The sequence below is a fragment of the Pongo abelii genome, chromosome 21, assembly GCF_028885655.2.
Source record: "Pongo abelii isolate AG06213 chromosome 21, NHGRI_mPonAbe1-v2.0_pri, whole genome shotgun sequence".
Taxonomy (NCBI): Eukaryota; Metazoa; Chordata; class Mammalia; order Primates; family Hominidae; genus Pongo; species Pongo abelii.
Window position 1 is genome coordinate 56,418,628 of NC_072006.2, and position 26,823 is coordinate 56,445,450.

The following is a 26,823-nucleotide window of genomic DNA, read 5'->3' on the forward strand; positions in this document are numbered from 1 at the left end:
GCCCTTGTACCTCTCCCGAGAGATTTCAAACACCAAAGAGGCTCCCAGGGGACCGCAGCATGCAGGCACAGTCGAGTGCTACTGGAGTAGAGCCTTAGGATGCCTTGGAAGACTGTCATGGCCCAACATCCACAAGCAGCAGGCAAAACTGTCCCCATAAAGCCCCGATAAGACAAATGCTTGCGAATGGAACACCTCAGGGTCTTTAGGACCCATATCACATGCCCCATGGAAAAAGCTATTAATACCTCCCACCCCTATGAGCCTGCCTTTCTGTGCAGAGAGCAGAGGATGGTCATGGGTTCAGCATCTCCCCTTCCAGGTTTTAACCGGCACAGCCCACTACAGAGGAATCTGCTTCCCCATGTCCTTTGTAGAGCTATGGTGTGTGACTAGGTGGGGAGGCAAGCAGCAGCTTATGTGCGGCTTTCCAGCAGTGTTAAGGACACTACCTTCTGTCCTAGTTGGCGCTTAAGGTGTCATCTGGGACTATGTGTTGAAGATGTGTGTGGCGGCGGGCACGGGAAGACAGAAATCATGATCCCTGCTGATCATAAGGCTACAGTACCTAGATCTTGGTTATTCCTCCTCCCCCTGCAAAAGAAAAAAAGCAAGCCAGGGCTCAGCGGGTGGGGGAGACAGAGGGAAGCCAACTTCTCTTAACTCAGTAGATTGCATCATTAGGCCAAATACCTGACATGACCCATTTTACAGTAGAGTAAAACAGACTCAGATGACATCCCTCTAGCTGAACGAGGCAGGGATTTCCCATCTTCAACTGCATTCGCTTATAACTAAAAAAAAAAAAAAAAAAAGGTGGCTTCTCAGAGTAGAAGGATGGTTGCCAGGAGTTGGGGGAAACGGGGAGATGTTGATCAAAGGGCACAATCTTTGTCATGACATGAACAAATTTTGGGTTGTAAGGCGCAGCATGAGTGGTGGCGGCTGTGTTGATCTGTGGTAGTCATTACACAATGCTTAGGTATTTCCAATCAACACATTATAGACATGAATATATACAGTCTGTCTGTTAAATATTTAAAAGAGGCAGCTTTTGGCCAGGCATGGTGGCTCACGCCTATAATCCCAGCACTTTGGGAGGCCGAGGCAGGTGGATCACGAGGTCAGGAGTTTGAGACCAGCCTGGCCAATACAGTGAAACCCTGTCTCTACTAAAAATACAAAAAATTAGCAGGTCATGGTGGCAGGCGTATGTAATTCCAGCTACTTGGGAGGCTGAGGCAGGAGAATCGCTTGAACCCAGGAGGCAGAGGTTGCAGTGAGCTAAGATCGCACCATTGGACTACAGCCTGAGCGACAAGCGTGAAACTCCATCTCAAGGAAACAAAAGAGACAGCTTCTAGGATGTCATCATCCTACCCCAATTTATTACTGGGTCATATTGTTCTGTTTTAGGAAGTTTCTTCTCCTTATCCTTCAGTTTCTGCATTTAAAGAGGGACAGGGACTAGGTGGGGTGGGAGAGGCCACGGCCTCAGGCACACATTTAAGGTGGTATCCCAAATCTCAACTGATCAACGTAAATACCATAACGCAACTTTTTAAAAACCAAAATGAATGCAAAAGAAACCTACAATGAACAGGATGTCAGAACTCTAAACACGGGATCCAACTCTGCCTGTGCAGCCCTGACTTGCCCTAATCCCAGGCCAACTTTCCACAGAACTACAAAAACAAAGCAGATGATCTGTGGGGCCACCATTTGCCAATCTGCATTAAAATATTTTTTTGGTGACCGAGTTCTCGGCACTCCCTTAAGTCTCATGTCCCAGGTGAGTGCCTCACCCTATCCCAGCTCTGGGCAGCACCTGGGAGAAAAACACCTGCAGACAGGTAAAGGTCTTAGTGCAGCGCCTGGCTCAGTCATGATGGCAACTTGAATTGAGGCTCATCTGCTTTCTTAGAAGAGGTTAAATATAGGGAGACAAACAAGCTATTTGTGTTCTGTAGTGTCTAGAAGGCAGCAAGAAACCTTAAGCAGAGGGGCGGGAGATCGCCTTGATTTCTGCTCTTCAATGGAGATTTTACAAGCTGATCTGAGTAAAGATCAAAAGGATCCAGTTTTCCCCAATGCCTAACCAGAAACTCATCTGTCTGGCATGAAGCAACACCTTCCTTAAAGTGGCCCCACAAAAATTTTTTTAAAGATGGAGTCGCATTGCTACCCAGGCTGGACTTGACCTCTTGGGCTCAAATAGTTCTTCCCAGCTCAGTCTCCCAAGTAGCTGGGACCATAGACGCTCATTACTGATGCTGGCTCAATTTCATGTTAACATTTCTCTTTTGCCTTTTATCCAAGGCCAATCAACCCTGTTGCTTGTACTTAGGGGTTAACAGACTGGCCTTCCAAATCATGTCCTTTTTATAAATAAAGTTTTATTGGCCCACAGCTAAACTTTTTTCCTTCCCTATTCTCTGCAGCTGCATTACAGTGGCCGGGTTGGAACCTCTGTGCTACAACAGCAGTGGCAACAGAGCTGATGACAACTAGGACCAGCAAAGCTCAAAACATTTACTATCTGGCCCTTAACTGAAAAAGTTTGCAGATCCCTGGGGCTCAGGTGAAGTCAAACTGCAAACATTCTCAGTTTCCTCTTCCAGATCCAGAGGGCTCTGCCAATCAAGGCTAGTGTAAGAATTACCATTCTGCTCTGTGCCATGTCAGCTGCTCCTTTCCATTAAGGCTGTTTTATTTGCTTATTAACTGTACATTTTAAGTCTCATTCTAGCAGGTTTAGCCAGTTCAGCCCCCAATTCCGAATGATTTAACCCCACCCACTGCCACCTTCTAATCTCCTAGAAATGGTAAGGTAAGACCATCCCTACTCCTAGAAGTTTCCTGGTCCTAGACGTCCCTCTTAGTCTACTTTTCTGAATCTTGGAATTCTTACCAGTCTCAAAAATTCTTTTAAGTTTCCCAATTTTTTTTTTTATAATACTCAATTCAGCCTTATTCTCTTGAACTACACTCTCAGCTTTGTGGAAATCCCATATGTGTCTCTGCCAGAAAATTTGGTATCTTTTAGTGTGTTTTACAAGTCACACTTGCCAGTTCAGAGCAAAGTACTCTGCAAGAGGGCTTGCTACATTCTAAGACCATGGGCCAAATCTAGCCTGCCACCTGTTTTTGTAAAGTTTTATTGGGACACAGACACATTTGTTTTTTCTTGCAATCTATGGTTGCTTTTGCACTAAAACCACAGAGCTGAGTAGTTGCAAAAAACTTTATGGCCCCCACCCACTGCCTGAAGTATTTAATATTGGGTTCACAGCTTTTTACTCACCTCTGCTCTATTGGGAATCCAAGTTTGCTGGGTGATACCAGCTTGGATATAATATCCTTAAAGTCCAAACAGCTGTTAACAACAAAAAAAATGCCTTCTAAAAAGGCTGATATCTTTCCTCTTTATCTAAAGAGCTATAACAACGAGTACAAGCAACGTTTATGTGATTTCAATTTATGGGTTCCCACTTGAAAGGTCAACAACCTTCTAGAACAGAAACGCAGATCAGACTCACAACAAACAGCAGAAAGGTAACAATAGCAACTGTACAATAGCACCAGCATTCAGTAACCAGACACTTTTCTGATCAAAACCATTATCTCCAAAGAGACTAAAATTCTATCCTGGGTCTCTGTCATCATTTTAATCTTTTCTTCCTACAATAGAGATTCAGCAGTACACCATCACCTACCCGTTGTAAAACTTAAATGGAGTCAGATTTGCCCAAACTACCATCATTCACAAAATAAACTAGGTACCTCTATTTCACAAGTGAAATAGTCCCTTGTTTACAACCTATAAAATCTTACATCCTTTTTTCTTAGTTTACCAAGAACAATGGATCTACTTAATCTGTTTCAATTCCAGAGATGTTCAGCTTGATGAGGGCACACAAGAATTTATATTTAAAAAAAGTATTTGAAGGAAAGATGCCAAAAGTAGAAACCAAGCAACTTTGGGTAAGTATTATATCCACTGAGATTTCATAACCTCCTAAGAGTCCATCTATGAGAAGAGGTTGGATTTTCAGTAGTTTGTCGGTTCAGCAAACACTAAATGCTTTCCGTGATGAAACAGATGCTGGTGTGAGGCTGTCCCACGTATCACATACCCCAGCACCAAGCTCAGGGCCCACTGGGCCCCTGGACTTTTCTCTCCAAATAGAAGTAAACAGAATTTTGAATTCCACCAACAGACAAGCACAGGCTGGGCTAGTTAGCTTGATCTTTGGCGCCACCTCCAGATCAAACTGCATTTCGTTTTACTACAGTAGGAACTCATTGAGAAATCCAATGTGCGTTTATAATTAAGTTACTGAATGGGGTGGGGGCTGGGGATGGAGAACCTCCTACCATAACTGTCTGTGGAGGGCTACAAAAATTGAGTGTTCCTTACATCATGCTACCAGGAGTCTGCCTTTTTTATTGTAAGACAACAGGTAAAAGAAACCACACAAACATATAAGGCAAACACTCTTAGAACGATCACCCAGGTTATGAAATAGAAGGTTTCCAGCAACCCCAGACCCTTTCATGTACACCTTCCTCACTTTAACCCTTTCCATTCTAGAGATTAGTTTTAGTTTTCTATATCGTCTAACTAGTTTAATAATTCCATCAGAGATGCACCAGTTTTAAAATTGGAATCCGTTACGTAGAAGCTATCCCCATTGGATAGAGCAGGGCTTGGCAGACCCCGCCCTTCAATGACCAAGTCGACTTGCTCAGATAATCCTTGGAGGGAAGGGACAAATGCGAGGAGTGTCTCCACAGCCCTGCTTTGCTTTCGTCACTGTCGCCCAGCCATTGCCTCTGGAGGCCCGTGAAGTTGGAGCGGCCAGCCCCAGAAGTGGTGCCCAAAGCCTGTCTCAGTGTCGTCACCTCTGGAGGGCTTGACAACAGCACTGGTCAGAAGTTCCGACAGCTGACCACCCTCTTCGGCTGAGCTAGAGGTCTTGGCTGGGCTCTAGGGGAGCCTCGAGCTGCCCCACGGAGACCAGGGTGCTGAGCTGCCCCGAGGCACCGCTTTCCGGTGGGAAAGTGACCAAGTCTGAGTTCTTGTTCTCACTCTGATCACTGTGCTGCTTCTTGTGGCATCTCAGAGAGTCATCCCTGACGAAGGAGGCGCCGCAGGTCTCACAGCGGAAGGCCCTCTGCGTCACGATCTTGGCCACGTGTTGGGAGCTGCTCTCTCTGAGCCCTTCCTTGCCCAGAGGGGCCCGGTTCTCCGTCTTGGCCTCGTCCCTGTGCACCTTGTCGATGTGCTTGGCCAGGCTGCTGGGCCGCTTCGTGTCGAAGCTGCAGAAGTCACACTTGAAGGGACGGTCCTTACAGTGGACTCTGCTGTGCACGCGCAGGGCGGCCGCGCTGGAGCAGGAGTAGCTGCACTCTGGACACTTCTCCGGGTGGTCGGCCTGGTGCAGCCGGCTGTGCTCCAGGAGATCAGCACGGTCCCGGCCCTGGAAGGCACAGTGCAGACACTTGAAGGTGTGCTTGATGCGGATGTGCGATTTGAGATTCGCCTTCATGGTGCAGCGTACGTCGCAGAACTCGCACTTGAAAGGCTTCTCCCCCGAGTGCACGATCATGTGCCTTTTCAAGTCCGAGCTGATTTTGAACTTGGCGCTACAGAGCCAGCACTGGAAGGGGGTATCCCCTAGCAATGGAAGGTGTGTTTCCATTAGAACAGGCAGGCAAAACAGACCCTCCCACCCCAACCTGCCTCAGCACACTTGGCCGCAATGAGGTGGTTGGGTTTTGCGAACTCTACCCCCAACCTCCTAATGACAACACTTGTGCATATTAATGCAATCCTCACAACAATCCTATGAGTGGGTACTATTACCCCCACTTTACAGATGGGGCAACTGAGGCTCAGAGAGGTCAAGGTACTTGACTCAGGTCAAACAGCAGGGATTTGGAACCCACGCACTATGGCACTCAAGTCCATACTCTTGATGACCCCTTCAGTTTCAAATGTAAACTCCTATTTAACTTGACATCCCAGAATTGAATGTGGAAGAAGAGGTGAGATTTACATTACAAACAACTGCTTCAAATCAAGCCAAGAACCTGTGAAGATGCTTACTATAGTGTTTAATCTATATGACATCAGTTACTGAGCTTATATTTCAAGTTAAAGTTTCTTACTTTTATAACTACAGGCTAAATTTTATTTATAATATTAATGCATAATTATGGCAGCAGGGGACAAATAATAAAGAGCCATGGTCTCTTCTCTAATTTAGAGTCCCATTCCCTGGAGACATTGCTAAGGGTTTCTAGTTGTTTTGGAGGTTGACTGCTTTAAACATCAGTTGAATATACACAAAGATAAGCATCTTATCCTACACACCCATCCTTCCCTTAACCTCTCCCCCTGCATTCTGGTGGTTGTGACTTTTACACTTTTAAGCTGAGTAGTAGCCTCACATTTTAGTCCATCAGCTTCTGAGATTTTTTGAGGATTCACTCCTCTTCTCCACACTTAGCTCCTCACTTGTTAGAAGTAGCTTTCTTTTCACCTTTAAGTAAAAAAACACTTCCATTCTGTCTGGTGAATTCTCATACTTTAATCATTTTCAGATTTCAAGTTCGGAAGCCAACTATAAATAATTTAAATGGTGACTGGGAATGTGATATTCATCGGAGCCAAACACTGCACCAGGATTACAATCACTTCCTTATAAGTCTGCTGTCACACTCAGGCCAGTGGATGGCATAACCACCCATCAATATAATTTTGTTTTTCTTACATGCTGCTAATTTGGGGGCACGTTTTAGCTTGTTTCTTGATTAGATTGTATTTCTTGAAAAAAGGAATCTCAATTTCAGAAGTCATCCACTCTCATAATTTTGTAACTTTCACAAGGAATTTTTAAAATGGATTTTTAAAACTTCTGATTTAGTTTCTCTTGACCTTCTATACAAGCATCAGCCTGTTATTTCTCTTTGCTGCAATCCCAGTTGGCCATATTCAGGTATTCACATATCAAATATATCATGCCAGATGTTTTCTCCCTTCCTTTGCTAGAGTTTATCTTCTAGTAACTCCCACTAGCACGGTGGCTGGGAGTAAAGTCTTGAGTCCTTGGCACATCGTTCTATTTTGCTCTCATACTTGAGGTAGTTTGGCTGGGTATAGAATTCTAAATTCAAAATCATTTCCTAACTCTTGAGGGCACTGTTCCATTGTCTCCTAGAAGCCAATACTACCCAGACATATTTCTAGATATAGATGTCCCCTGTCCACTCCCTTCCATCCTGATTGGAATCTTGTGACCACTTTTACTCTCCTGGCCCCTTAGAATTGTGGACTTCATTTGATTTTCTATTTTCACTCTATGTTCTTCTCACTTCCATTTTCTTTTCTTCCTAGACCTGGTCAGAAACCAGACTTCAGGACTGGCTCTTATTTTCAGTTCACTCACCCAATTTTTTTCCCCTAATCTCTGGGAAATTAATTTTATAGCTAGCAATCCTAGTTTTATTTCATACTTCTTTGTTCTCATTATCTCTTCATAGGTCTCTATTTGGATGCAACATTTCTGCCAGTGGGTAGACACCAATTAGAATGTGAAAATTACCCAAGTACTCTTACTTCCAGGATTAGTTATTGACTTGGCTCATTTTATTCCATTCATTTCCTATAAATGACTCATGATCCTTGGTTGACTATATTTGGGAAAGTAGACTGGTTTAATGATTAGACATGGATGCCAGAGGTTTTACCTGCTACTGGGTTGGTTGGGCAGTTTTGCCGGGCCTTGGCTAGTCCCCCAAGCTTTGTGGCCCTGGCTGTCTACATGCTTGTTCCAAGCCCAGAGCCCTCAGGGCACTTGGATATTGGCTGGGAACACTGGCTTCCAACTGTATGGCTGCCTCCCATTTGTCTGCTGGGACACAGCTTTCTATACTCAATTTTAAACATCACTATGTTCCTGTCTGCTCACCATTTTCCAGGAATTCATTGAAAATTTTCAACTTATGAGCATCTTTATGAATATCTCAAACCCTATTTTTCCATGCCACAATGAGTTGGTCCTATCATTATCTCAGTAGGGTCCCATAAAGAAAGGAAGTTCCTAAGATTAAAAGTTTGTGATTTTTAATTATACTTAATGGATCCTGCTACATTCCAAATTTAGCCATGCAATCAGTGTGCACATTTACTGAAACATCTAGTTTATAGGTCTGACTTGAGATACATCCTTGGCTTCTTGGCAGTTATAGCAGGTACCACTCCCAGCTGGATTCTGTGTAGTCAAGATATGAAACCCAGCTGTCAGTCATATTTTACCAAAAGCTGTTGTTCCAGAAACAGAAAAATGACAAATCTCACAATTATCACAGAAGTTCCAAATTCTTGTACTTCTGCCACACCAAGTCATTTAAGTTGCTTGTGTTGTTAAATAAATGAAGGTTAAGAAATTAGAGAAAAAGTAAGGGACTGAGGTTTCCTGGTCAGGGACTCACCCGTGTGGGATCGCAGGTGGACAGTGAGCTGGCTGGAGTTGCGGCTGGCATAGGGGCAGAGCTGGCATTTGTACGGCCGCTCATCAGAGTGGATCCGCAGGTGCTTCTTGAGGCTACTGCTGTCCACGGCAGCATAGTCACACAGGTGACACTTGTGTGGTTTCACACTGGTGTGGCACCGCATGTGCATGGTCAGGTTGTCCTTCCGGCTGAAGCACTTGTCACAGAACTCACACTTGTGTGGTTTGTCTCCTTCAAACACATAAGGAGTAAAAGTTAAGGGTTTTTTGGTCAAGATGGCTACAGAGATTTGACCAAGATGGTAGCCTGGGCATATGGGTGTGCTGCTGCCTCCTGTCCAAATACCAAGAGAGAAAGACACTGAAGTCTACATCAGCATATTGGGAAACAAGAATGTGTATCATTCATTGATAGCTCAGAAATCCTAAGGGAAAGATGACATAAAAATCAGATTGATGGAGGAAATTATAGGCCAAACCCTGTTTGGGAAAAATGGTAGTGGTTATAGAAGTACTCAGGATAAGAAGTGGCAGCTGTAGGGATCTTGGACAGCTTCATGAACCACATGGAGAATGGTCAGGTGGACCCCTTCCTCTCACTTCTTCCAAAGAGCAAGCAGCATGGCATCTCCCCCTAGGCTGTTGGTCAAAGGGCGCTGAGGTCAGAAAAAGAATACAAGGGCCTCGTAGTTACAAATGCCAGGGACAGCAGAAGACCACATACCCACAACATCTCCATCCAGCCATGTTTCATCACTACCCCCTAGCCCAACCCTTCCAGGCTGATCATATCTAAATAAAAGTTAGTTTACCCAATAAACAAATGCTTGGGGAAAGCCAGAACCAGAAAGACACACCCAAATCAAGAACTTAGTTACTAAAGCAAAGGGAGGAAATGATATTAGAGAAATGAAAACCACGGACATCAAAATAAAAGTTCTAATAAGTTGACCAGCAAAAAGGGTGTCAAATGACAGCTATTGGTGGACATATGTCATCATACATTTGTCCACACCCACAGAATGTACAACATCAAGAGTGAACCTTGGCCAGGTGCGGTGGCTCACACCTGTAATTCCAGTGCTTTGGGGGGCTGAGGTGGGTGGATCGCTTGAGCCCAGGAGTTCGAGACCAGCCCAGGCAACATGGCAAAACCTTGTCTCTACACAAAAAATACAAAATATTAGCTGGGTGTGGTGGTGCATGCCTGAAGTTCCAGCTACTTGGGAGGCAGAGGTGGGAAGATCACCTGAGCCCAGGAGGTTGAGGTTGTGAGCAGAGATCGTGCCTCTGCACTCCAGCCTGGGTGACAGAGCAAGACACTGTCTCCAAAAAAAAAAAAAGGACCCTACTGTAAACTATGGTCTTTGGTTGAGAATGTTGTGTCAGTGAAGGTTTATCTATCATAAAAATGCACGACTCAAATGTAATGTTGGTAATGGGGAAGACTGTGCATGTGGAGGAGCAGGGGGCATATGGGAAATAACTGTATCTTCTCCTCTTTAGGTTCCCTTTTGCTGTGAACCTAAAACTGCTCTTATAAAAGAACAAAACAAAAACAAAAAGCCAGCTATTAAGAAAAATCTTAGAAATGGAAGATACAGCTAAAGAATCTCCCAAAACGACAAGAGGGAAAAGATGCCAAAAAGGTAAGACATGAAAGCTCGTTCTAGATGGTCCAGGATAGAACAGAGAAGAATTATTTCCCAACACTAAAGACAGCCGTGCATCTTAATTAGAAGCAGGGTGGTCCAATTTCAGAATCCTAAGAAGGGTGAGATCTGGAAGCTTCCAGAAAGAAAACCACCAGCAAAATGCTTACATCAGCATAAAGCTCCACAGAACAGTGGATGCTAGGCAAGATAGGAACAGGATCTTCAACTTTCTAGAGAAACTGTTTTAATAGAATCTTATACTTGAATTAGCATTCAGTGAGAGGAGAAGATAGTTGATATATGACTTGGTATCACACTTAAACGGTGCACACCAGAATAAAAAATAAGGGTGATGGTGAAGGTAAGATGGGAATATGAGAAAATAGTAAAATGGAAAAAGTATAGCATTCAGACAAGAGAAAAACAACCATCAAAAGACTTGGTTGGGGCGACTGGGCATGGTGGCTCACGCCTGTAATCCCAGCACTTTGGGAGGCTGAGGAGGGTGGATCATGAAGTCAGGAGTTCGAGACCAGCCTGGCCAACATGGTGAAACCCTGTCTCTACTAAAAATACAAAAATTAGCTGGGCGTGGTGGTGCACACCTGTAATCCCAGCTACTGGGGAGGCTGAGGCAGGAGAATGGCTTGAACCCAGGAGGAGGAGGTTGCAGTGAGCCGAGATCATGCCACTGCACTCCAGCCTGGGTGACAGTGGGTGACAGAGCAAGACTCTGTCTCCAAAAAAAAAAAAAAAAAAAAAAAAAAAAAAACACTTGGGCACAATGGCTCACATCTGTAATCCCAAAACTTTGAGAGAATCACTTAAGTCCAGAAGTTCTAGACCAGCCTGGGCAACATAGCAAGACCCTAACTCTACCAAAAAAAAAAAAAAAAAGGATTAGCTAGGTGTGGTGGTATACCCTTGTAGTCCCAGCTACTTGGGAGGCTCAGCTGGGAGGATCACATGAGCCCAGGAGGTGAGCTATGATCATACCACTGCACTCTAGCCTAGGTGGCAGAACAAGAACTTGTCTCAATGAAACAGAAGAACCAGACAGCACAAAATAAAAATCACATCAAGTATCAGATAACTAGATGTCAAAGTAAATATTATAAACAAAAATGTATTTATTACATTTCCCTCTTAAAGATTTAAATTATAGGTCAGGTGCTATGGCTCAAGCCAGTAATCCCAGCACATTGGGAGGCCGAGGCAGGAGGATTGCTTGAGGCCAGAAGGTTGAGACCAGCCTGGGCAACACAGGGAGAGCTCATCTCTACTTTAATAAAAGTTTAAAAATATATTTAAGTTAAATTAAGAAAAAAAGCCACTAAATGCTCTGAAGATACCTAAATCAAAGTGGTAAGAACAGAACAGAAATTCTAGAAAAATGCTTAAAAAAAGTAGGAATATCAATTTTAGCATCAGCAAAATAGAAATCATGGTGAAATCCATTAAAATTTTCATATGGATGAGAGAGTTCAGTATGTAGATAAAAGTCAAACTTTTATGAGTGTAACATGGCTTCACAAACGGTTTTTCAAAAATGTCAGCTTTGAAGTTTTAGAATGTCTTTTAGGACAATTTTTGTCAAAATTAGATTACAAACTCCAGAAACAGATAAAGTTTCCTATTTCAAAACCTATGGCCACGGCTGGGCGTGGTGGCTCACGTCTGTAATCCCAGCACTTTGAGAAGCTGAGGCGGGCAGATCACCTGAGCTTGGGAGTTCGAGACCAGCCTGACCAACATGGAGAAACCCTGTCCCTACTAAAAATACAAAAAAATTAGCCGGGTGTGGTGGTACATGCCTGTAATCCCAGCTACTTGGGAGGCTGAGGCAGGAGAATTGCTTGAATCCAGGAGGTGGAGGTTGCGATGAGCCGATATCGCGCCATTGCACTCCAGCCTGGGCAACAAGAGCGAAACTCCATCTCAAAACAAAACAAAACAAAACACAAAACAAATAAAAAACCTATAGCCTATAATGGCTTTAAAGAAGTTTGTAGATTTAAGTTCACTTTTAACAAAATGCTGAAATCAAGTGCACAGTATGCAATTCAAGAAACCAAAAGAAATAATTGAGGCTACGTATAGCACTTGATCGATAAAAGTAAAAATGGTGTTTAAGAACGAAGGCTTAGCTCAAAAAGAGAGGATAGCAACAGATCAGGGTCCTTAATCTCAACACTATTGGCAACTCTTTGCTGTTTGGTGCTTTCCTCTGCATTGTAAGATGTTTAGCGGCATCCCTGGCCTCCACCCACCAGATGCCAGTAGAACCCTTTCTTCCCCAGTTGTAACAATCAAAGATGTCGCCAGACATTGTTCCCTTGCGGGGTGAAATTGTACCTAGTTGAAAACCATTCCAATAGACTTTGGAAAAGCAGAAGGAGACTACAGATACACAAAGTCAATTGTAACTATTAAGTAGAACTTTACCCCAATAAATTTAGAAGACTCAATAAGATGGGTGATGGTCCAGGAAGATGTAAAATTGCAAAGTCCAGATTAAAAGATCGAAAACAGGCCAGGTGCAGTGGCTCACACCTGCAATCCCAACACTTTGGGAGGCCAAGGCAGGCGGATCCGCCTTGACTTGAGGTCAGGAGTTCGAGACCTGCCTGGCCGAGGTGAAACAGCGTCTCCACTGTAAAAACACAAAAATTAGCCAGGCATGGTGGCGCATGGCTATAATCCCAGCTACTCAGGAGGCTGAGGCACGGGAATCACTTGAACCCGGGAGACAGAGGTTGCAGTGAGCCAAGATTGTACCACTGTACTCCAGCCTGGGTAAGAAGACGACTGTCTCTCAAAAACAAAACAAACAAAACAAAACCGAAATGAAACAGATTGATAACAATGAAAAATCATGTTAAAGATCTACTCCCTAAGGTAAATTGTTTATTGTTCGCAAATATTTGCTGTAACTTCTGAGGAGAATTATGCTTCCCTGTCCCAATAGCCTCTGGTTTGGGCATGACATACTCTGGCTAATGAAGTATGACAGAAAGTAACAAGAATCGTTGTCAAGGGCCACTATGTGGTTCCTCACACTTGTTTCTCTTGCCCAAGATACCATGCAGTGTTCCAAATCAGGAGATTTAAAAATTTTTTTATAGACAGAGCCTCACTCTGTCGCCCAGGCTGGAGTGCAGTGGCATGATCTCGGTTCACGGCAATCTGTGCCTCCCAGGTTCAAGCGATTCTCCTGCCTCAGCCTCCTAAAGTAGCTGGGATTACAGACTGCTGCCACCACGCCTGGCTAATATTTGTATTTTTAATAGAGATGGGTTTCACCATGTTGGCCAGGCTGGTCTTGAACTCCTGACCTCAGGTGATCTGCCTGCCTCAGCCTCCCAAAGTGCTGGGATTACAGGCGTGAGCCACTGTGCCTGGCCATCAGGAGATTTTTATCTGAGGTCTGTATATAAAATTTCAGGGGTCTAAGATCTTATATGGGAAATGATTACATTTTTATCTTCCCTACCTCTAACTACTGTTTAGCATTGCCTTCAATTATGGATGTAGGCAATAAACCACATTAATAACAGTGCTGGGGACCCTCGTCAATGGACATGAAATGTGGTTGTACCACATTAGACTCGCTGTAGTTCTCCAAGTTATCACTTATGCTCATTTCTGCAATTAGGGTAGTTAATATGCTAGCCACGAGTTCCTGACATTAAATGCAGGGCTTCTGTGGGACTACTGTACGTATTAACCACCCGGGCTTGGGAGCATCTCATTAAGATGCAGATTCTGATTCAGTAGGTCTACGGTGCAGCCTGGGTTCCTGCATTTTGATCTACCAAGCTCCCAGCTGATGTGGACACTTCTGGTCTTTGTACCAGTTTGGGTAGCAAGGGTTTAAAGTATGAAAATTGCACATTTAACATTGATGATTATATCACAATATGATTTTTTTTAAATGTGATATATCTTATTAGATTTAAAGACATCTTTTTGAGAAGAGTCCACCCAAATTGCCAGGAGTGCATAGCACAACAAAGGTCAAGAACGCCTTCATCTGGCTGTTCCGGACAGAGGCAGATCTACCAACTGGGTCCTGGAGAGAAGACCACAAGGAATGTAGCTGGGGTGACTGTGGGGGACAGTGGCATATATGGAGTAGTCTTCAGTTGTCACTGAGGTTGACAGCGCTATCTCAGCCTAATCTATCCTCCTCCTATTCTCCTAAGGATTAGAGCAGAGAGGGGATTGTGAGCACGTTCTACCAAACTTTCAAAGAAAGTCATTTCTGTAGTCAACTGTTTCAGAGCGTAGAGGAAGATTTTGCTTCAGCTCACTTTATAACAGCTACCTGATACCAATGCCAAACGAAGAAATACAAAGTGGGATAAAAATACAAACATAAATCAATCTCCTTTACGAAGCTAAATAAATGCCACATGACCATCTTAAGCTAGCAATATAGAGCTAGTGGGGAAGGGTGGCTCACACATGTAATTCCAGCACTTTGGAAGGCCAAGGCAGGAAGATCACTTGAGGCCAGGAGTTTGAGACCAGCCTTGACAACACAGTGAGACCTCGTCACCACAAAATAAAATAAAATTAGCTGGGCGAAATGGGACATACCTGCAGCCCCAGCTACTCAAGAAGCAGAGGCATGAGGATCACTTGAACCCAATTGCACTACTGCATTCCAGCCTGGGCGACAGAGCAAGACCCTGTCTCAAAATAAATAAATAAATAAATATAAAATAAAAAGGAAAATGCAATACATTTGAAATGCAACCACTATTCCCAATTAAACACACACCTCAGAAAACCAACCTCAGAAAGCAGAAATAAATTTGAATGTGATAAGTGATCTCAACCAAAATCCCAGGGGTTCTAACCCTACAATGATGGGGACATCGAAGCATGCCCATGGTGAGGAATAAGACAGATGGTTTGCGTTGACTGCTACTCTTCAATTTGAACTGAAGCACCAAAGCCAAGGCACACAAGGTCAAATACAAAGTCAGAAAGAGAAAACTTATTTGCATATGTTGACTTAGGCAATCCAAAAGAACCACAGGTTAGAATCCCTGCCTCCCACTTACAGCTGGGTCAGAGACACACTCTGACCTTTCCCCTCTTCTCTTGGTAACAGAACCTTCTTTGCAGCTGGGCACACGATCACACAGGAGAAACTTCCTTTTCCCAGCCTTCATTTCCACAGCTGGGGGTGGCCATGGGATTCAGTTCTGGCCAAACAGATGAGCTCGAGTGATGTGCCTTTAAGGTGGCAGGAGGCCACTGTGGAGCAGGCTAATGAGAGCTGTACCCTTGGGATGACAAAGCAAAGCAAGAGCCTGGGTCCCTGAAACCACCAGGCCGGTGCCTCACCAGCCTGATCACTTACACCTGGAACATCATGGTGCAGAAATACTTTGGCTTTAAACCACCATTACTTGAGTCCCAGCAGTCACAAAGGATGCTACTTCTGGGTCATGCCCCAAGGGAGGAATACCGTGAGGCCTCTATGCCTTTTCTCCTACTTTCCATTAGTTAAATTCAGAGAACTAAAGTAGTCACCTTGGGCCCAGAGAAGTGGCCTAAGTTTGCTTACACTAGGGAGGCGCGTCTGCTTACCCGACTCAAGAACAAGGCGTTACCTTATATGTCCTGGATCCCCAGCATGCTCTGCAGTACCTCAAGAAAACATTAATCCAGCCCCTGTACATCTCTTGGGGTCGAACCCAGCTCTGTGGATGTTCCAGGCCTTTAATTCTTGTGAGGTTATCTTGTGAATTTTAAGATTTTTGGCCTCCACCCACTGAATGGCAGTAGCCTAGCCCCAGTTGAGAACAAGCACTCAAGTTATTTTCAGGATAAAGTCACCCACTCTGAGATTCCTCAGACGGCTCCTGAATCGGCATGCTTTCACCGACATCACCATCCTGGCAGCCTGTCTTTCAAGGCGAAGATCAAACATTCCCTTGCTAACATGCTTGTCGTGATCCCCCGTCCCCAGGCAAAAGTGGCCCTCTATTATAGCACAGTACCCATCTTTCTGGACAGAGACCACCATCTTTGTCCAGAAATCTCTGTCCTCTCAGTGAAGGGGCTCCAGAGGCTCATGTGGCCATGTGCTGCCCCTCTTAAAACCATCCCTCAGGCCCCCTTGATACTTGGTGTGGCCATGACTAAGTCCCGCTCATGTTCCCCTAGGTCACAAGGGCCGCTGCTTCTGGGTCACAGCCCAAGGGAGGCATGCCATGGACTCCCTGGCCTGCTTCCATTGCCCGCTGGCTAAGAGATGCAGAGAACTACAGCAGCTGCCTCAGACCCAGAGGCTAAGCCATGTGTTCAAGATGGCAGAGCTATTGGACCAGCTGTGGACCCTATGCCTCTGAAGATGTACTCAAGAAATAAACTGGATTACGTTTAAGCCACTGAGACTGGTTTCTGAAAGAACAAACCAATATCCTCGCTCAAACATGCAAGTATAGGATTTGTACCACAGATTAAGGGTTGGTAAAGTGTTTTGTAAAGGGCTAAAGTAGTATTTTAGGCAGGATGGGCATGGTGGTTCATGCCTGTAATCCCAGCACTTTAGGAGGCCAAGGCAGGTGGATCACCTGAGGTCAGGAGTTCGAGACCAGCCTGGCCAACATGGCAAAGGGCATGGTGGCAGGCACCTGTAATCCTAGCTATTCAGGAGGCTGGGGCAGGAGAATCACTTGAACCTGGGAGGCGGGGGTTGCAATGAACTGAGATTGCACCACTGCACTCTAGCCTGGGTGACAGAGCAGGACTCCGTCTTAAACAAAACAAAACAAAACAAAACCCAAAAAGATAGTATTTTAGGCTTTGTGCACCCTACAGTTCCTGTAACAACTACCTCTTGTAAGGCCAGAAAGCTGCAAGCAATAGGTAAATGAAGGAGCATGCCAACAGGCTGGAGTTGCCCATGGGCTGCAGTTTGTAGACTCCTGCTATAGGATTATGGCACTCCTTTGCTTCAGCACGTCTTATTTCTCTTCTCAGCAGCTGGCTGCCCTAAAAAAAAAGCACCTTTAAGAAGCCATCTTATTGCTCTAAGATTACTATAGCCACAGGCTCTGTGTAGCTCATCCTGGCAACCGCTTCATCTTCATGTCACAGCCCTTTTGCTCCTTTTCCCAAGCCCACCCCACTAGACTGAGTTTCATGAGGCAGATAAGGCAGAGACTGTCCTGTTCATTACTGTGTCCCTAGCGCTTAATTCACATTCACTCCGTATCTTCTTACTGAGCTGTTGAACAGAATGGATACCTACCCGTGTGGATTCTGAGATGGCGGTCCAAGTCTTTCATGCCATGGACAGTTTTGAAGTGGCAACCTAGAAAAGAAAAACATTTTTTTTTTTTTTTTGGAGACAGAGTTTTGCTCTGTGTGCCCAGGCTGGAGTGCAGTGGCTCGATCTCGGCTCACTGCAACCGCCGCCTCCCGGGTTCAAGAGATTCCCCTGCTTCAGCCTTCCGAGTAGCTGGGATTACAGGCGCCTGCCACCACGCCCGGCTAATTTTTGTATTTTTGGTAGAGATGGGGTTTCACCATGTTGGGCAGGCTGGTCTGGTCTCAAACTCCTGAACTCAAGGAGATCTGCCCGCCCCAGCTTCCCAAAGTGCTGGGATTATAGGTGTGAGCCACCACACCTGGCCTGAAAATCACAATTCTTAAAAGAACCTCAGTTGAGTGTGGTGGCCCATGCCTGCCATCCCCGAGCTTGGGAGACCAAGGTGGGAGGATCACTGGAGGCCAGAAGTTTGAGACCAGCCTGGGTAACATAGAGAGACCCCTGCCACCTATTAAAAAAAAAAAATTAGCCAGACATGGTGGTGCATGCCTGTAGTCCCAACTACTCAGGGGGCGGATGAGGGAAGATCACATGCACCCAGTGAGTTGGAGGCTGCAGTGAGTTATGATCACACCACTATACTCCAGCTTTAACAGAACAAGACCTTGTCTTGGGAGGCTGAGGCAGGAGAATTGCTAGAACCTGAGGCGCGGAGGTTGCAGTGAGCCGAGATCACGCCATTGCACTCCAGCCTGGGCAACAAGAGTGAAACTGTCTCCAAAAAAAGAAAAAAAAAAAAAGTGTCTGTATATGTATAACCTGAAGGTGGAAGCTACTACGAATCCAATGTTCTGGCGAGTCCCACGCTGAGCTCTGGATGCTACAGGACTCTTAGGCCCCCCAGGGAAGGCTGTGTGTGCTGATGTAGATGCTCGCGTGTTGTCAGCAAGCAAGAGTACATGAGCATGCAGCTCGGGGATTCACGCAGGGCTTGCAGATCAGTGCTTGGCTCAGAAGGGGCTCAGCACGCCGGGTTTTATTCTTACCTGGGTAGCAACAGTTGAATGTCCTCTCTCCAAGGGTGGCCATTTGTTCCCTTGCCTCTGAGGGAAGAGTGATGACAGGGGCCTTCCGAGTGTCACTGCTTTCAGTGGAGAGGCAGGTTGCTTTTGGAACATCATCATCAAGTTCTGAAGCTGAAATTGAGGCATAAGATTTTGCTTAGTTTCTCATTTATAACCATCATGCTAAGTCTTAGAATACAGTAGGTTTGGGCTTATTTCACCTCCCTTCACCTTTCCAGAAAAAATTTTAAAAAAATGAAAGCCATGTGGCCAGGTGGGGTGGCTCATGCCTGTAATCCCAGCACTTTGGGAGGCTGAGGTGGGTGGAGCACGAGTTCAGGAGTTCGAGACCAGCCTGGCCAATGTGGTGAAACCCTGTCTCTACTAAAAATACAAGAATCAGCCAGGCGTGGTGGCATGTGCCTGTAGTCCCAGCTACTCGGGAGGCTGAGGCAGGAGAATTGCTGGAACCCGGGAGGCAGAGGCTGCAGTGAGCTGAGATCGCACCACTGCACTCCAGCCTGGGCAACAGAGCAAGACTCTGTCTTTCCCCCTCCGCCAAAAAAAAAAAAAATCAAGCCATGTATGCTCTGTCTTGCAAAAGTCCTCTTCCCCTTACTACAGTTTCCAAGAAGTACAGGGGACAGGATACTGTCATGTAACAGGGAAACTGGCAAAATCTAAACTAAAAAACATGAGTACTTCTTAAATGGCGTGAAGACCTAGTTTTTTCTAACAATTTCCAATCCATCCCAGGCTGATATTTCTGTAAAATATAATAAACGCGAATTAGGAGAGAGGTGAAATAAGACAAAAAGAGCCCAATCAATCATTAGATACAGCAAAAAGCTGGATGCCATGGCAATATCAAACTTTTTTTTAGATGCTTACTCTGGATTTCTGATTTGTTTTGCCTCAGTTCAGCAAAAGACCACATATCACTGATCTCCAGGATAAAACAGTTGTTTCAACAAATAACTTGAAAGAAGAAAGATGAAAGAGAAGAAAAAGCAAAGACTGAGAGACTTGAGGTGGTCGACAATATCGGGACTTTACTTGGCTCCTGATTAGAATATGCTGGAAAAGCTGAGACAGTAAGAAGTGTGCTCACTCACTGCAAGTTTGCTACAGGGGTTTTATACTTTGGTGTGAAAATGGAATTAGAGTTTAAAAAGCATTCCCAATAGTCTAAGGATGAATGTTGAAACATTTACAAGTTGTATGTGAATTTGTCTTCAAAAATAATCCAGGGCAGGGGGAGAGCTGGCATAAGGAGAAATGAGATTGACCACATGCAATTAATTGGTTGAAGTGGATCAATGGATGAGAATTCACTATATTATTCTATTTTTAGGAAGGTTGAACTAGGTGAAATAGCCATTTTTGTTAGCCAAAACGGTCAAATAATTTCATGTTTCAATCTAATATGTAGGTTTTAAGATTCCTACAGCAAAGATTAAGTACTCCTAGAAGATTCTGAAATATCTCAAAATAGACTTAAATCTAAAAGGAAAAAAGGTCCTATCAAGGTCTGAAGTTTTTTCTTTTTTTGAGATGGAGTCTCGCTCTGTTGCCCAGGCTGGAGTGCAGTGGTGTGATCTCGGCTCACTGCAAGTTCCACCGCCCGCGTTCACGCCCTTCTCCTGCCTCAGCCTCCCAACGGGGACTACAGGTGCCCGCCACCATGCCTGGCTAATTTTTTGTATTTTTAGTAGAGATGGGGTTCCACCGTGTTAGCCAGAATGGTGTCGATCTCCTGACCTTGTGATCCACCCACCTCGGCCTCCCAAAGTTTTTTTTTTTTTTTTTTAAACAGAGTCTCACTCTGTCGCCCAGACTGGAGTGCAGTGGTACCATCTCAGCTCACTGCAACCTCTGCCTCCTGGGTTCAAGCGATTCTCCTGCCTCAGACTCCCAGGTAGCTGGGATTAGACATGCGCCACCATGCCTGCCTAATTTTTGTATTTTTAGTAGAGACAGGGTTTCACCATGTTAGCCAAGTTGGTCTTGAACTCCTGACCTCAAGTGATCTGCCCACTTCAGCCTCCCAAAGTGCTGGGACTATAGCCATGAGCCACTGTGTACAGCCATCTAAAGTCTTAAAAGATTGACTATCTTATGAATTATAGGCCAAGGTCTGGGATTTTCTGTCCTAAGGTTATTACAAAAGGTGGATTATCACTTCGAGAAGTTTGTGCAGGTAAAGGAATCTTAGCATGAGAAGCTGTAGAGCACAGTGGTGAGGGCTTCAGTTTTAGGCAGAGGGTTTGCTTAGCTATGTGCTGTGCGACTATTGGCAAGCTACTTAAACTTTCTGAGCTTCAGTTTACTCATTTGCAAAAGGAGATGACATACGTGCCTCAGAGTTGCAGAGTTAAACAAGATGAAAAAATGTAAGTTCTCAGTACAGTGTCATCTGAGTTGAGTAAATACAGTTGTGTGGCTTCAGATGTCACAAGTGAGGACTACAGATTTCACATCCTAGCAGTTGGGCTCGAAGCCCCTTAACAAGTGATCTAGTCCAGTGGCTCTCAACTGGGGGCCATTCTATCACCAAACGACACTCGGCAATGCCTGGGAACATTTATCAATTGTCATGATTCTGTTTGCATGCATGTTTGAGAATGGCATCTAGTGGGTGAAGGCCAGGGATGCTGCTAGACATCCTACAGTGCATAGGACAGCCCCCACAAGGAAACAATGCAGCCCCAAAGGTCAATAGGGCTGGGGTTGAGAAAGTCTGCACTAGTCCTACTCCCAATGTTTCTTCCAAGTATAATCCTGATACTATCTGGGTCACAATCACCTAGATCATGGGTTCAGTGTAGTTTGCCAGGCCTTACCCTATACTCACTGAAAACTTAGGGGCAGGGGGAGGGGTGGTAGCGTGGATTAAGTAGGGACTTGCGATTCCAGGGACTCGCGATTTTTTTTTGAGACAAGGTCTCGCTGTTACCCAGGCTGGAGTGCAGTGGTACCAACATGGCTCACTGCAACCTCCGCCTTCCAGGCTCAAGCCATCCTCCTACCTCAGCCTCCCGAAGAGCTGGGACCACAGGCATGCACCACCACACCTGGCTAGTTTTTCTATTTTTTTTTTGTAGAGACAGGGTTTTGCCATGTTGCCCTCAAACTCCTGTGCTCAAGCAATCTGCCCACCTTAACCAAAGTGCTGGGATTACAGGCATGAGCCACCACACCTGGCCTCAGGGGCTTGCATTTTTGAAGCACTTGCCAGATGATTCTGCTGTATTACTTGTAAGTCCTTGCTACTCAAAGGGCGGTCCCTAGAGCACCAGCATCACCTGAGAGCTTGTTAAAAATGCAGAGTCTCAGCTGGGCGCAGTGGCTCACACCTGTAATCCTAGCACTTTGGGAGGCCGAGGCAGGCGGATCACGAGGTCAGATTGAGACCATCCTGGCTAACACAGTGAAACCTGTCTCTACTAAAAAATACCAAAAAAAAAAAAAAAAAAAAAAAGCGAAGTGTGGTGGCATGTGCCTGTAATCCCAGCTACTCAGGAGACTGAGGCAGGAGAATCGCTTGAACCTGCAAGACAGAGGGTGCAGTGAGCCCAGATCATGCCACTGCACTCCAGCCTGGTGAGAGTAACTCCAACTACCAAAAAAAAAAAAAAAAAGGCAGCAGAGTCTCAGGCCCTACTCCAGACTTACAGAACCACTCTGTACTTTAGCCAGATATCCCCAGGTGATTCCTGAGCACAGCATATTACAATTTGAGAAGCATAGTTCACAGCCAGTGGTTCTCAGACATCAGCGTGTATCAGAATTGCCTAGAAGGCTGCTTAAAACACAGGTGGCATGGGCTCTCCATTTGGAGTTCCTGATTGAGTAGGTATGGGGTGGAGCCTGCGATTTTTCACTTCTAACAAGTTCCCAATTGATGCCGATGCTGGTCTGGGAACCATACTTTTGAGACTCTTGCTCTGTGAGCAAGAAACTGGCTCAGATGCTCAAGGTTGCAGGACTGGAAGTTTTCAGCTCATTGGAACCCACACTTGCCAGATCTGCAACCCATCTTATGTCCTTCAGGGACAGACACAAACAAAGCCTCATTACTTAGCAACTCACATACGAGAAGAGAAAACCATTAAACTCTTGAGGGTTTTAATTCCACAGAAGTCAAGCAAGACTGAAAACAAATCTAAGTGAGGCACTGCATAACACAGTGGTTTGGGGAACAGACTGGGAAACCACCTGATAAGTTTCAATTCCAGTTTTACCATTAGCTGTGTCCCCCTGGATAAGCTAACTCAACTTCCCCGGTTCCTCAGTTTCCACATCTGTGAAGTGGGTATTATAGCCATCTCATTAGCTTAGATGAAGTTCTTCAGTATATGTAAGAGAACCTCGTGTATTAGTCAATACTGTATAAATGCTATTAGCGTTATTCACTGATATACACACGTAAGAGTCTACCAGATTCTCGAGGCGAGAAAGATGCATGTTTTCAATGTAAACTAGAAAAGAGGTGGGTTAAAGGATGACCCAGATAGAGCCTCTGATGGGGGGGTGTGAGGGGCCTCCGATTTCTTTTACATTTAGACATCCAGGAAACCAAAGGCAGCCTGAAGCCCACTCTCCTGGGAAAGGTGCAGCTGGGGGAGACCCTCTGCCTCTGGAAGTGGGGGTGGGCCACATTTGACTAGTTAGAAACCAGGTTAGCACGGCGAGGGTTTTAACTCCTGGGGAAACGGATGATGTTCTCTCAGTAAGGTTCCTCCGGCCCCTCCGTCATTTTACTGGTGGTGACAGGAAGTCCACTAATTACTTTCCATTTTATTTTCCTCCAAAAGCTACTTGAGTTGCAAAGACACTTGCAAATTAAGAGTGGCCCAACCTTAGTAAAAAATGTACCCCCTTGCCAGTGTCGCAGACCAAAGGTACTAGGATAAAACGTCAGTTGGAAGACGGCTTTTTTCTCCGAAGGGGTGGCTGGGGTTGAGGCCCACTACTGGGCCAGCAGAGTTTGCGTCTTGCTCCCACAGAAGGCACCTCAGCACTCCAGGACGCACAACAGCCTCCCCATGCCCGAAACACTGGGTGCGGCTCCAGAAGGCGCCTCGCAGCGCTGGTTGCAGGAATCCAAAGTAGCTCCATGCACAGACTTTCAACTCCAGCCTGGGATTACTCAGCAATTCTCTTCTATAAACACCTCCCCGAAAAGACTCAGCATCCCCAGTACCTCCCCAACTTCCCCTAGGCGCAGAGATCAGCAAGAGCCCCTCCCCTCGACCCAGGGGACAGGATCCTGTAAGTCTCACCTGCCTATCTCCATCCCAGGCCTCGGGCACGAGGGTGGTTACACTATTCTGGTTACGGTAGCTCCACCCGAACAAGCTTTATTTTAACATACAAGCTATTCGTTTAGTGGAGCCTTCATTAAACTACTCCCCTCCACCACCTCCTCGGGAAGGTGTGGTCAAAACCCATCAGACCGACTGTGGTGGAAGTTGATGCGGAAGCTGGAGAGCCCGCGCCTCTGGAGGGATGAGCCTGCCCGGAGAGGGGACCCATCCTCCTTTCCGCACCAGGAAAGAGCGGGGGAGAAGAGGAAGTCCAGTTACAACTCCTTTCCTCACCCCCTTAAAGGAAAGGTATCGGCTAACCACGGGGAGCTTAGTAACCGAAGAGAAAGTAGGAACCTGCAATCTCTTAATCTAAGCACAAATAAGCAAAAAGGGAAGCGCCTTAGAAATGCAGATTCACCAACCCCACCCCTGAGATTCCAGTGGAGGCGGGGGAAAGGGGGGATCCCTAACTTGCAGGAAGAATTTGGCGAGCGAGAAGAGGTCCCCTCCCGCAGGCTCTTCTGAAGCTGAGGATCCTGGGACGAGAAATGCTGCCCAGGGGGCTTAGGGTAGCAGAGGATCTCCTTGCTACATCCTGTTCCACGTGGCAGCCGAGGAGGGGGTGTGGGGGCCGCCTGTTAAGTGCGACAGTATCACTGCTCTATCCCCACCACGGCTCCCACTTCGCTCAGATAAAATGCAGAGCTCTTACCGAGGCTCACGGCCGTCCCCCACCCCCCGCCGTCTGCCCCCATCACACCTCTCGGGCCTCCCGTGACCTCTCGGGCTACAGCAGCGCTGACGCCCTGGGTCCCTGCGCTTGTGTTCCCTCGGCCTGGAATGCTCTTTCCCCGGGTACCTGCACGGCTCACTCCCTCCCATCCTTCGGGTCTTCGCTCGAACGTCCGCTCCTCAGTGAGGCCTTCCCTGGACAACGCATTTGAAACGTAACCCCAGGGCAAGAAGCCACCTTCCAGGCGCGCAGCCGAAGCCCAGTGCCAAGGAGGCCGGGGACTCGGGTGCCCGCGCACCCCGAAAACGGCCTGAGGGGTCCTCTGAGCATCCTTCCAGCGTGTTTGGGAGGCAAACTCGTTGACTAGCTCTTGAGAAGAGTGGCTAGAAGAATCCAGGCGGGGAAGGGGACGGTTGACTCCAGGAGGGTGTGATTTACAAGGGCGGGAGACGGGGACGCCCAGCTCCCAGTCCCAGGACAGTGCGCCGGACGCTTGGCCCGCCCTTTCAGGTCCCCTGCCCGGTCCTCGTACCCGCGCGAGTCCGGAGAACCTCTGAGCACCAGCCCCCAGCCCCCGGGCGGGGCTCCAGCAGCGCTACTCACCCGACTCCCCCGCCACCTGCGGGGCCACCCCCGCACACTCCCGGCGCGCAGGCCGCAGCTCCTCGGAGTTGAGGTGCTGGGGCTTGGCCTGCTTGCGCCGCGACATGGCGCGAGGACGGGGCTCCCCGAGCGTCCCTAGGAGTGGCCTACTTCACACAACGAATTCCCGGAGTTCGGAAATTACCCCCCATTCGGCCGGAACGCGCATGTCCTGGCAATTCTGCTCATCAGCCGAGCAGGGCGATTTATCAAGAGTCCTGACGGCTGATTGGCCTGGAGCCAAGACCCCAGGAGTCCCGTGGACTTGCGGTCCGCGCCCGGGCAGCCCGCACCACCTGGGAGCTCGTTAGAAATGCAGACTCTCGGGCTCTACCCCGGACCCGCTGAATCAGAATCTGCATTTTAACAAGATCCCCAGGTGATTCGCATGCACATTAAAGTTTGAGAAACCGTGTCTGCATTTTAACGAGATCCCCAGGTGATTCGTTTGCCCATTAAAATTTCAGAAGCGCAGCTCTCCTCCAACTTTAATGTGCGCACGAGTCACTGGGGATCTCGTTAAAATGCAGATTCTGACTCAATGGGTCTGGGGTGGGGCCTGAGCTCCTGTATTTCTAACGAGCTCCCAGGTGGCGCTGTGGCTGCCGCGCTGCACAGGCTGCGCTTTTAGATTCAGACTTAATTGGTCTGGGCTGGGACCTGGGCATTGGGATATATTTTTTAAAAAGCCGTCTCCCTCCCTGACCACCCCCATCACACACACAGGTTATTCTGGTGCGCATCCAGGCTGAGAAGCAAGACCTCCACTCCTGGTTATTCTGGTGCGCATCCAGGCTGAGAAGCAAGACCTCCACTCCTGGTTCTCAACCCTGCTGCATACCCAAATTTAAATTTTAAAGGAGTTGGAGACACCAGAGTGTCTCCAACTGCAGGGAGAAATGCAGATTCCGAAAGTTCTGGATTCAGGTGGCCGAGGCCAGGAATGTGTGTTTTTATATAGCACGCGCCCGCCCCCGCCCCGTGACTCGGGCGCACCGGGTCTTGGACCACACAGGAGTGCTTTTGGGGCCAACCCGGCTCCGGCCCCGCCCAGCAGGTGACGGAGGCGTGGTCCTCGGGGGGTTGAGCTAATTAGCGTTCGTGCTCAGACTGGCTGGGACCTCGATGAGACCCGAGGGAGATCCCTCCTTGCGCCGCGTAAATGGCATCCAATGGGGAGCAAGAAAGCCACCTACATCCCCCAGGTGTTTACTTTCTTCAAATTGGGGAGTTACTTAAGACTGGGTGGTGCCCCAAGCTTGCCTGAACCTGAGAATCACGTGGGGGCCCTTGTTTCAAAAAGACCCAGCCAGGCTCAGCTCCGAGTTTTTGGGGCGGGGCCTGAGAATCTGTATTTTTAACAGCGCCGCGTATGAGTTTTACGGGGTGGTCCTGTGGCGTTAGCAGCATCTGTAACGAGCCTTCTGTGAGGTTACTGTTGGCGAACCCCAGGGCAAGGCCTGCGAGAACGGCATTTTTGCTTAATTGTTTCCATTTCTCAAAAGCTGACCTGTTTTCCTCAAACTTCCCCTTGATTTTCAGGTTGTGAATCGACTTAGGAATATTTGTGTAATGCCCGGTGAAGTCACGTCAGGTTAAATTTC

At 46.7% G+C, this 26,823-nt stretch overlaps 1 protein-coding gene across 3 annotated transcripts in view; it reads right to left on the reverse strand.

Moving 5' to 3' along the window:
* Positions 1–2,910: 2,910 nt before the first annotated feature.
* ZFP64 (ZFP64 zinc finger protein) overlaps positions 2,911–26,823 on the reverse strand; it is a 115,483-nt gene continuing 91,570 nt past the window's right edge. For 2 of the 3 annotated variants that reach the window (XM_024238537.3, XM_063720449.1), the window contains exons 6-9: positions 18,515–18,664; positions 17,448–17,510; positions 8,500–8,751; positions 2,911–5,680 (exon numbers count right to left, since the gene is read on the reverse strand). In XM_024238537.3, coding sequence (XP_024094305.2) covers positions 4,971–5,680; positions 8,500–8,751; positions 17,448–17,510; positions 18,515–18,664 — 1,175 coding nt within the window. In that variant the 3' untranslated portion in view covers positions 2,911–4,970. Of the gene's footprint in view, positions 5,681–8,499; positions 8,752–17,447; positions 17,511–18,514; positions 18,665–25,180; positions 25,970–26,823 lie in introns of those variants that run through there. The other variant, XM_054541500.2, reaches the window with a different exon arrangement.